Raw genomic sequence first — 11,684 nt, 5'->3', positions numbered from 1 at the left:
ATAGATGTGTTAATTATCTTGATCTTGAGAATAATTCCGCAATGTATATCAAGTCATCATGTTGTACACTTACGTACACACAATGATATTTGTCAATTATTCCTCAATAAACTTGAGGAAAAAATAATTCCCAATGAGGAAATACTAATGGATTGTATTAGTCATCTCAGGCCTCCCTAATAAAATACCACAGACTGTGTGATTTAAACAATAGAAATTTATTCTCTCACAGTTCTGGAGGCTAGAAGCCTGAGATCAGGGTGTCAGCATGGTCAGGGTCTGGTGAGAGCTCTCTTTCTGGCTTGCAGAGGGCCACCTTCCCACTGTGTCCTCACATGGCAGGGAGAGAGAACTGTTAACAAGCAAGTGCTGGGTGCCCGATGTGTATAGAAGCCAATACTATGGCACCAGCTTATGAGAGAAGAAAAAGCTTTATTACAGGGTCAACCAGCAAGGAGACAGGAGGCAGGACTCAAATCTGTGTCCACTAGCTGAAGCAGGACAGACTTTTAAGGATTTGGGAGTGGTTATGCAAAATGCTAGCTTGGCAGAATCTCACTGGATGGTGGGAGTGTAAGTGTCTTTTAAGTCAGGTGTGCTACAAATCAAGGGACTTCTCGCTTCTCATTAGGTTCCCCATGCCACTTTCATTCACACTGAGTTCCCTAATTAGGGAACTTTTGGTTCTGGCACTGCTTGAGGTCGTCTGAGGACAAGTTTCCATCTTCTGTACATGCTCTGCAATTCCATCATCTGCACAGGCTCTCTGTTCTTGGCTCTGGTGGGAATATGAACAGCTTCAGGAGAGTTGCTGGGCAGCTACCCACTGGCAGTTCCACACATGCACTGCTGCCCTATTGTGCTCCCATGCTCTTCTCTGAAAAAAACGGCTTACAAAACGTTTTAGAGAAGTTGGTGGACCAATGGGTACCAAGGCGGTTTCAGTCCCCTCTTTCCTTTGTTCCTCATTCTTGAGGGATTTGAGGTGACGACTGCTCTAGCTACTTCCTGCTGGTTAGGAGTTTGAGCAATGAAATTGTTTTTCACTGAATTTCAAATATTCATGGGTCCCAGGGTCTGGGCCTTTATGTTGAATGGTCTTTGTATGCTTTTGGGGTGTGTGTTTAAGAATACGAGACACATACAGATACTGAGCTTGACAAGAAGGAATACAAATCCTAGCAAGCACAAAACAATGACACCTATGTGAAGCAATCCCTCAAATATAGACATTATTCCCAATGGGATCCATAAGAAGATATTTCCTAAGAGATTGAATCCAGATTTTTGTGATGATACATTTTGGAGCCAAATTGCCTGTTGTCTAATTTTTCCTATGTGAGTTTCAACCTATGAAGAGGTTTGGTAAAGTATATTCTTTGGACGAGCAGGGCGGTGGTTCCCTATAAGGCGGTTGCATATCACAGGCAGATGCCCTCGCACCTCCATAAAATTCCCAGTCACCTGGGAACATCCTGAAGAACCAGAGGGAACAGTGCCTTTTTACTTTGGAGTCAGAAGACCCTTATAAAGTGAATTCCTAAAGAGAATTTGTTATGGTCACCAAGAAACTCAGTCCCCAAATAGTCAATTTGGTTGAAACTAACAACAATAACACCTAAAAAATTAACACACAATACAACTCTATGTATGACATGAACCAGATTCCTACAATTACGGTTCCAACCCAGATTACCAGGAGTAGCCAGATTACCAGGAGTACCTCACGAGTGAACATTTTATCCTGTCTCTAATTATCCTGGGTCTGGGCCCAAGATTTGGGACTCAGCCAGCCAGGATTCCCCAGAATACAAGTCAAACTTGTATTTCCAGGGGATCAAACCAGAGAAACAAGGTAAAGGACAGTCGCTTTCTTTAGGTTACTCACCCAAAGACACCTTGATCCAGAAGAATTTTGTTGTCACAAAAGTTAAGAAAGTGCCAAGGAGCCTGGAGCACTGTGGTGGGAAACAGGAATCCAACCAGCAAGCCTCTAGACAGAGTAGTCTAGGCAGCTTCTTAGGGTTGGCAATGAGAGCTCACACTCCACTGGGGGCTGCAGAGCCTCAGGCAGGTGATCACAGGACTGAGGTCCCTTTGTGGTCACCAGAAATTGTTACCGAGCAAGGGCCCGCTGCCCAGCACACATAGAAGCCAATAGTATGGCATCAGCTTTTGAGAAAAGAAAGAGCTTTATTGCATGACTGACCAAGAAGGAGACAGGAGGCAAAGCTCAAATCTGTCTCCCCGAGCTGAAGCAGAGACAGAATTTTAAGGAGTTGGGAGTGGGAGTGGTTACACAAAATGCTAGCTTGGCAGAATCTGATTGGATAGTGGGAGTGTAAGGGTCTTATAAGTCTGGTGTGCTTCAAATCAAGCGACCCCTTGCTTCTTATGTGGTTCCCCACACTGCTTTCTCATCACAGAGTTCTATAGCTAGGGAACTTTTGGTTCCTAGGCAACTCGAAGTCATCTGAGGACAAGGTCTCCATCTTCTGCACATGCTCCAGCTACATGATTTGCAGTTTTTGTTCATTGTCCCTGCAAGATAACTTTGATATTTTGTTATGGATACAATAGGGCCACTACAAATTGGTCCATGATGGTTAGAGACTTACTGTGATGATCATTTTACAATATATACAAATATTGAATCATTTTGTTGCACACTTGAAACTAATATAATGTCTGTTGATTATACACACAAAAAAGAATATAGTAAAAGTGATGACACATCACTTCTGAGATTAGGTATTAAAAGACTATGATCTCTTTCTCTCTTTCTCCTTCTCCCTCTGTCTCTCTCTCTGTTGCTGTTTTTTTTTTTTTTTGCCTCAAGAGCATTTTTTTCAAGGATACAATATATTATTATTAACTATGGTCACCATGCTGTACATTAGATCCCCAGAAGTCATTCTTCTTATAACTGAAAGTTTGTAAGCTTTGGCCAACATCCCCCATTTTCCCCAACTCTCAGCCCCTGGAAACCACCATTGTACTCTCTGGTTCTGTGAGTTTGACTCTTTACTTTCCACATGTACATGAGATCATATGTATATATTATACAAATAACTCTGCAGCCTGCAGCTGAGAGGGTCTGGAGCTGAGTTACAGGGCCATTTTTGGATCTGCAGTTGGACTGAGGTCAAAAGGACTGCCTCAGGGTTCAGACAGATGTGTCTGCTGCTTGGTCCCTGCATGGGCAGGACTGGTGATTAAGAGTGGCTGGAGCCTGGCTATGGATGGCTTCAGTGTCCACAGCCTAGACCAAAGTCATCAGGCCTGTCCCCTGGGGCACAGATGGGTGTGACTCTTGCTAGGTTCCTTGGTAAACAGTGCTGGTGGCAGGACCAACACCAAACAGGACTATAGCTGAGTCCACAGGGGGACAGGGCTGTTTCTGGGTCTGTAGCCAGGACCATGATCCATGAGTCTGCCGCCTGGATGCAGGCCTGCCTTCTCAAAACAGTCCTCCTTGGTCTTGGGCTCCACCAGGGGTCCACAGTCTCCTTCCTACTTGGATCCCAAAGCTCCACAAAAGCACTTTTGTCTGTGTATGGTTGCCAAGCTATTGTTGCTTAGGAGGGATACAAGCAGGGGACCTCCTACTTTGCCATCTTTCTTTGTCCATCTTTCTCTCTGGTCTTTTCTTGCTCTAAGGAAATAGGCTGCCATGTTTTGAGAGGCTCCACTGTTAAGGAACTGAAGGTAGCCTCAAGTTAACAGTCAATGAGGTCCTGAGGCCCTCAGTCCAATAACCTGCAAGGAACTAAATCCTACCCATGAGCATCTGAATGAGCACGGAAGCTTATCCTTCCTAGTCAAGCCTTGAGATGTGTATACCACTGGCTGACACCTTGACTGCAGCCTCATGAGAAAGACATAGATCAAGTGGTTATGATGAAAATTTAGCATCTGTATTGAGATGTGCTATAAGTTTAAAATACACACCAGATTTTGAAGACAGTATGAAAGACAAAAATGCAAGATATATCTTTATAATTTCTCAATATTGATTACATGCTGAAATGATATTTGAGATATATTTAATAAAGTAAAATAAGTTATTAAAATTAATTTCACTTGTTTATTTTTACTTTTCTAAATGTGGCTACTAGAAAATTTTAAATTACATAGGTGGCTCAGATTAAATTTCTATTGGATGGCATTACTCTGGGTGATACCTTCATCCTCCAAAAATGATGTATTTTCCTTCTGGTAGGCAGTAAGAATAGGAATGGATCACTTTTATTCAATCTAGGAATCAGCTAGTTCAAAGTTGAGTTTCTTGTATGTGAGGGTAGGCTTATTTCTTATTATGTGTTCCTTCTAGGATGTAGCATGTTGGAAGTCCCAATTGAAAGCTTGGAGAATTGACCATCTTTTCCCTTTGGCAGAACCCTAACTCCATTTTTATCTCTCCAGCTCCATAAACCTGCTAAAAACTCTGCTCACTTTTTAGCCTCTCAGCTGCACCTTCTGCTCTCAGCCCGCACGTTGGATTCAACAAATGCATCATAGTGGAAAGCAGTGAGATTGTCAGCAATGTGTCTTTGGGATTCCTTTCTTTCCTGCATTTTGGCCCTCTATTCCTCACTTGGTAGCTCTTTGATGACTTCTGAGGGCAAGGATGTTTCTTTGCTTGACTAGGAGCAAAAGTCTAGAGTGGCCCTTCTCAACCAGGGTTTCCAAAGGGAATTAAGTTCTAATAACCTAAAGTATCCATTCTATGTAATGAATTAAGTTCTGACCTGTGCACCTAGAATGTTTCAAACTATGTAACTTTGGGAGAATTGAGAAAATAGTAATTCAAATCATTTTGTGTATGGCTTAATTCTGTCATGGAAACCCAGTTGGGAAATGCTAGTATAAAATATTTTTATACTAAAGCTAGTATTTATTTTACCCCTTCATTAGAATGTGAGTTGCATGAGTGCAGAGACTTTTATCTCTTTTGTCTCTCTTCTTCAGCAGTGCCCTACAAGTGTGTCTGGATCATGAAGCAATTCAACGAATATTTATTGTATGAGTAAATGAGTTATCTACAGTTTCCTTGTAGGAAAACCACATCTTCAGGCATCAGGGAGGTAGGAAAAATGGTCCATAACCATTTTTACAGGTTATTGCCTTCATGGGAAATCTCCCAAACTTAGAAAAGGCAGGAAAGGAGGGACCCTATCACCTCTCAGGTCAGTGACTGTCTCCCCACAAGTACCCACCACAGGGCGCCCTGAACATCAGGGTTTCTAAGGCTGTAGATAACTGGGTTCAGCAGGGGGTTGATAACTGTATTGAAAACACCAACCCCTTTATCCTTGTCTGAAGCTTCTGCTGAACCCAAACACATGTAGTTGAAGACACCAGTCCCATAAAAGAGGAAAACCACTGTGAGATGGGAGCCACATGTGGAGAAGGCCTTCTTCTTGCCCTCCACTGAACGGATTTGTAGAACTACAGCTGCCACATGGATGTAGGAGGCGATGATGAGAACCACAGGTATACCTGCCATTATGAAACATGCAGCAAAGAGCAGCAGCTCATTGAGTTGAGTGTTGGAGCAGGAGAGCTGGAACAGCTGTGGGAGGTCACAATAGAAGTGATTGACCTCATTGGGACCACAAAAGTTGAGGTTAGTTAGGGCAATAGTGTGGGTCATTGCATTGGTGAAGGAACAAGCCCAGGACACAGCCATCAATATCCACTGGACCATCTGTCTCATGCGGGTGCTATAGGTGAGGGGCCGGCAGATGGCCAGGAATCGGTCATACGCCATGGCTGTCAACAGGAAGCAGTCCATCCCAGCCAGGAGGTGGAAGAGGAAGAGCTGGGAGAGGCAGGCTCCGTAGGAAATTGTACGCTTGTGGGACAGGAGACGACTCAACATGGCAGGAACAGTGACAGTGACACATCCAACATCCAGCACTGACAGGTTCCCCAGGAAGAAGTACATGGGGGTGTGGAGTTTGGGCTCCACCAAGATGGCTGCCAGGATGCTGAGGTTGCCCCCGACTGTGACCAGGTAGGCAAAGAGGAAGAGGACAAAGACCACAGACTGCAGCTCTTCATTTTCTACCAGGCCCAGTAGAATGAACTCAGTCACAGCTGTCCTGTTGGCCCTGGCTTCTGGATCCATGAGTCCCTATAAGGAAATGTCCCAGGGGGGAGGTATCAGTCCATGCAATTTATTTATTCAACATAAATATTGTAAACCACCTTTGTTCAAAGCCCCGGGGAAGTTCCCAGCTGTCCAGATGATGATTTTCCCACTTCCCAGGCCACACCTCACTCACTGACCTCCTCCATCACCTCAATGCCTTTACCCTGCTCTCAGCTGAGATGCCCAATGCCACCACCACCTTGTCCCTCCCATGCTCTCCTATACGAAAGGGTTAGAATGCTTGGGGAAATAAATTAAGATAAAAGCAGACTTCCTCTTTGAATGTAGTGAGACTCAGATGGAATTTCCCCATTTCTTCTGAGGGATTTTCAGCCCAAACCAAGAGCAGATTTCAAAATAGAAAAATTAAATATATTTCCAGAGAAAGTGGAAAACATTTGAAAACATAACCTAGTTTTCAAGGCTTTCAGATCTTATAATAAGCTCCTGATCAATCAGTATCAGTGACTCTCTACTACCCATAGAAGCAGCTGAGCTAGAGCTTCACTAAGAGTACTGGTTATTTCCTTGCACAGAATATGCTGGAATCAGAGGATTGGAAGCAGCTGGAGTCTGGTAACTCTAAAGGAGAGGAAAGGATGATGAGGTCCTGAGCTCACATGGATTAAAAGTTGTATGTGATGATCTCTAAGACAGCCTTAAAATTCTAAGATCACGTGATTGGTGAATGGGAGGATCATCCTCAGGCCTGATCATCACTGATGAAATTGATAATTGATAAACTCTTTGCAAATTGAAAAACCAATGTATAGATAATGCTCTTTACATATGTGATATTAAAGAACAATTACTCTCTGTTTTCCTTTGGGGTCCACTTTAGCACAAGCATTAGATTGCGACCCTGGGATTTTCTACTTCTTTGCTCATGATGTTTTCTCTACCTGCGATGGCTTTCCTCCAACTTCATATGTCCAAGTATTTCAGGATTTGACTCCAATGCTGGCTGCTGAAAGAATCCCTCCTGGAAACTTACCATCTCAAAAGGATCTCTGTCTCTCTCTGCTAAACTCCTACTTCACATTATTTCATGGAACTCATTACTGTTTACCTTCTAGCTAAGTCATTTCTCTATAGAGCATATCTTCCCTACTTCTCTGTAAGCGACTTGAGGACAGAATACATGTTTGATTCAGTTTTCCAATAGCAATACTTACCATAATACTTCACACATAATAGATACTCAGTATTTCTTAAATAAATAAATATACGGGCAAATGCCCACAGGATTTCAGAGAAAGAGAGCTTCAGGATGAGCTAGAGTTGTCATGGAAGACTTTCTGGACATACTGGAGTTTGAGCTAGACCTTTAGGGAGTAGTGTGACTTAGGAGAGGTGTAAGAGCAAGTGCAGGACACAAGGTTGCTGCAGGGACTACTGCTTTCGTTGGTTTTGATGGGTGAAGCAGGTAATGTAGCAATTCACATACTGACATATTTCTTTTCATGTAAACCACTCAAAAGAATAAGGCCCTTAGGAGGGGTACACCTTACGGACAAGTGAGTTACAGCCAGGGACAGAAGAACAAGAAGACAGCCGCTGCCAACCCTCAGATGGCCAGAGATGCAGCTTGCTGAAAATCACTGGGATTTTGGGATGACCTCCGATCATACAGATGCATCCAGAGTGTCTGATGGACATCTTGCCTGTCATGAGGGGCCCTCCAGCATTACCTCTCTCAGGGCTTTGTAATGAGCCCCAGCTTCTCCTCACTGAGCTGTGACAGCTCTCTACTCTGGAACTCCAACCAAACCCTCCATGCTCCCAGTTATGAAAAAGCTCAACAAGGCCTCTGACTGGAGAGAAGGTTCTAGGCTACCTGATGAAGTGGGTCCTGAGCAGTGAACTAGACTCAGTTAATTCCTTTGTACTCTCTCCTAAGAGTAACAGAGAGCATGCTTCCTCCAGGAAAGGGGGGCATGGGTGAAGGGACCCAGAAGAGGAGCCAGGACCTCTGGGTTAGTGCCCCAGATCGTCCCCTAAAACCTCTTCCCTTTTCAGGGGCATCAGTTGCACTATGTGTAAAATCAGGTTTGAGCTGATGGCAACAGAAGCCTCTGTTTTGCAAGAGCAGAGGAAAGACCGCTGAGTGTACTCACCTTGGCATGGGCATAGAAGCCAGTGGGGTTTCTTCAGGAAAGAAGATGAGGTGTTTCGCAGACCCAGTTATCCACCAGGAAAGCAAGTAAGGGTCTATATATAAGAAAATGAGGAAAAATAAGTCGATATATTCTCTGTAATAGAGCTATCTTCACTACAGTGTTATCCCTTGAGAACCTCAGAAATTAGTCCTCCCAGGAAAGAGGACTCAGATGGGGAGACAGACAAGTTGTTTTATAAACCACTCAAGCCCTTCATAAATATGTCAGTAATATCTTACATCTTCTGGTATTTAGACTGTCTACAAAAAGGCTTTATCTCTAGCCCTGGCTTTATGTTAGGTAGGACAGGTGATGTAAATTCCACCGAATTGTGGGGTCACTGAGGTCTATTGGACTTGTCCATATCCTCAAAGTCACCCAGGAAGCTAGGGGTGTAACTGAGACTAGATATAGGTTTCCTAAAGGAGGGGTTTTCTTTGCCAGATGTCAGCCCCAGCAGGGCCTTTGGGCAGAAACAAGCTGATATCCAGACTTGTCTTGGACCTGGGGATGAGGAAGAGGCCCCAGAAGAGAGCAGAGGGAGAAGCTTTCTTCAAACCCAGTTTCCTAATGAGTCCTCAGGAATGTGGTGCTTTCTCCCTCAGGGCCTTGTTAGTGGGGGCCACTGGGACTGTGTCTTGGGGCTCCTATAATGATTCTGGAAGGGGTGGTAGAAGAGTTATATTGAGTTAGAAGGACTCCTGGGAAGCTGCCTACCAATATGATTGTCTACGCCAGGCCCTTAGAAGATGAAAGCCCTGGTGAAGGTCACAGGTTAATATACGGAAGATGAGGGAAGGTTGAGGAGTATGTTCCTCTGACTCCTACACCCACCAATGATTACTCACCCAACACCCCCTCTCCAGGAGAGAGTGCTCTCTCTACTCCCACCTCTGAAGACTGGTGCAGGCGGAAAAGCACTGTAGACAGACCTGATCTTCTGGCTGTTAGTAGAACTTTTTCTTTCTTTTTGTTAGTTTTTTTTTTTTTGTAACATTTAAAACAGGTGACTTTTATTGTATGAAATTTACATCTCACTAAAACTGTTAAAATAATTACTATACATTGAAACTGCTATTTGACATTTTCCACATATCTCTAATCTTGCAGTAACCCTTCAGGGTAATTCTTTTTCATTTGTTTAAACTATTTTATTGAGGTCATATTGGCTTTGACATTGTGCAAATTTCAGGTGTACTGTATTATATTTCAGCCTGTATAGATTGCATCATGTTCACCACTGATAGTCTAGTTTTTATATGTCACCTTACCTATGCGCCCCTTTACCCCTTTCACCCTCTTCCTACCCCCTTTTCCTCTGGTAACCACTAATGTGTTCTCCTTATTTATGTGTTTGTTTGTTTATCTTCCACATATGAGTGAAATCATATGGTATTTGTCCTTCTCTGTCTGCTTATTTCACTTAGCATAATACCCTCAAGGTCCATGCATGTTGTGGCAAATGGCACAATTTCATCTTTTTTATGGCTGAGTAGTATTTCATTGTATATATTTACCACATCTTTTTTATCTGTTCACTGGTTGATGGGCATTTAGGTTGCTTCCATGTCTTGGCTATTGGGAATAATGCTGCAATGAACGTAGGGATGCATAAGTCTTTTTGAATTGTTGATTTAGTGTTCTTTGGATAAATACCCAGAAGCGAAATAGCTGGATCATATGGTATGTCTCTATTTAGTTTTTTAAGAAATCTCCATACTGTATTTCCATTTCCACTGGCTGCACCAGTTTGCATTCCCACCAGTAGTGTATGAGGGTTCCCTTTTCTCCACATCTTCTCCTATACGCATTGCTTGTCTTGTTAACTATAGACATTCTGATGAGTGTGAGGTAATATCTCATTGTAGTTTTGATTTGCATTTCCCTAATAATTAGTGATGTTGAACATCTTTTCATGTGCCTTTTGGTCATCTGTATATCTTCTTTGGAAAAATGTCTGTTCACATCCTCTGCCCATTTTTTGATTGGGCAATTAGGCAAGTAAAAGAAATAAAAAGGGTCCAAATTGGAAAGAAAGCAGTGAAACTCTCACTATTTGCGGATGACATGATTCTGTATATAAAAAACCCTGAAGTATCCACCAGAAAACTATTAGAAATAATGATCAAATACAGTAAAGTTACAGGTTATGAAATCAACATACAAAAACCAGTTGCATTTCTATATACTAATAAGAAATTAGCAGACAGAAAAGTCAAGAGTACAATCTCATTTACAAGCGCAATCAAAAGAATAAAATACCTAGGAATAAATTTAACCAAAGACATGAAAGACCTATACACTGAAAACTATTAGACATTATTGAAATATATGAAATATGTGAAATTTGGAAATATATTCAACAATCACGGATTGGGAGAATAAACATAGTTAAAATGTCCATCTGCAGATTCCATGCAATTCCAATCAGAATCCCAATGACATTCTTTGCCAATATAGAACAAAGAATCCTAAAATTTATATGGAACAACAAAAAACCCTGAATAGCCAAAACAATCCTGAGAAAAACTGGAAGGATCACACTTCCTGAATTCAAACTATGCTACAAAGCTATAGTAATCAAAAGAGCATGGTACTGGAATAAAAACAGACACAGAGATCAATGGAACAGAATTGAGAGCCGAGAAATAAAACCACACAGGGACAGCTAATCTTTGACAAAGGAACCAAGAATATACAATGGAGAAAGGAAAAGGTCTGTATTAAACGGTGCTGGGAAAACTATACACCCACATGCAAAAGAAGAAAGCAGACCATTATCTTACATCATACACAAAAATTAACTCAAAATGATTAAAGACTCGAATGTACGACCTGAAACCATAAAACTCGTAGAAGAAAATATAGGCAGTACACTATTTGACATGGGTCTTAGCAGTATCTTTTCAAACACCATGTCTACTCAGGCAACAGAAACAAAAGAAAAAATAAACAAATCAAATAAGACTACATCAAATTAAAAACCTGTGCAAAACAAAGGAAACCATCAACAAAAGAAAAAGGCAACCCACCAACTGGGAGAAAATATTTGCAAATCATATATCCGACAAGCGGTTATTTCCAAAATATATAAAGGACTCATACAACTCAACAACAACAAAAATGAACAACTCAATCAAAAAATAGTTATTAGTGGTTTGACTTTGGACAAGCTGCCACATGCTTTTGGGCCTCAGTTTCCTCATCTGTGTGGTGAGCATATCCTCTACCACAGAGCGTTGCTGTGAAGATTACGAATGAAGTAAGATTCATTAAGCTGCTAGTAGAATTCAATATATATAATATATCAAATATATATAATATATAACATACCCACTGATAACATTTATGAGTGCTTGTTACCTACA

At 42.0% G+C, this 11,684-nt stretch overlaps 1 protein-coding gene across 1 annotated transcript; it reads right to left on the bottom strand.

The window, feature by feature from the left end:
- Positions 1-5,185: 5,185 nt before the first annotated feature.
- LOC131416640 (olfactory receptor 3A2-like) lies at positions 5,186-6,151 on the bottom strand. The gene has a single exon (XM_058559299.1). It carries the CDS (start codon positions 6,131-6,133, stop codon positions 5,186-5,188), a length of 948 nt encoding a protein of 315 aa, XP_058415282.1. The 5' UTR covers positions 6,134-6,151.
- Positions 6,152-11,684: the final 5,533 nt, after the last annotated feature.

Source organism: Diceros bicornis, chromosome 18 (genome assembly GCF_020826845.1).
Source record: "Diceros bicornis minor isolate mBicDic1 chromosome 18, mDicBic1.mat.cur, whole genome shotgun sequence".
In the NCBI taxonomy this organism is placed as follows: Eukaryota; Metazoa; Chordata; class Mammalia; order Perissodactyla; family Rhinocerotidae; genus Diceros; species Diceros bicornis.
Note: the sequence above shows the minus strand (reverse complement) of the source record. Positions and strands in the feature narration are given on the sequence as shown.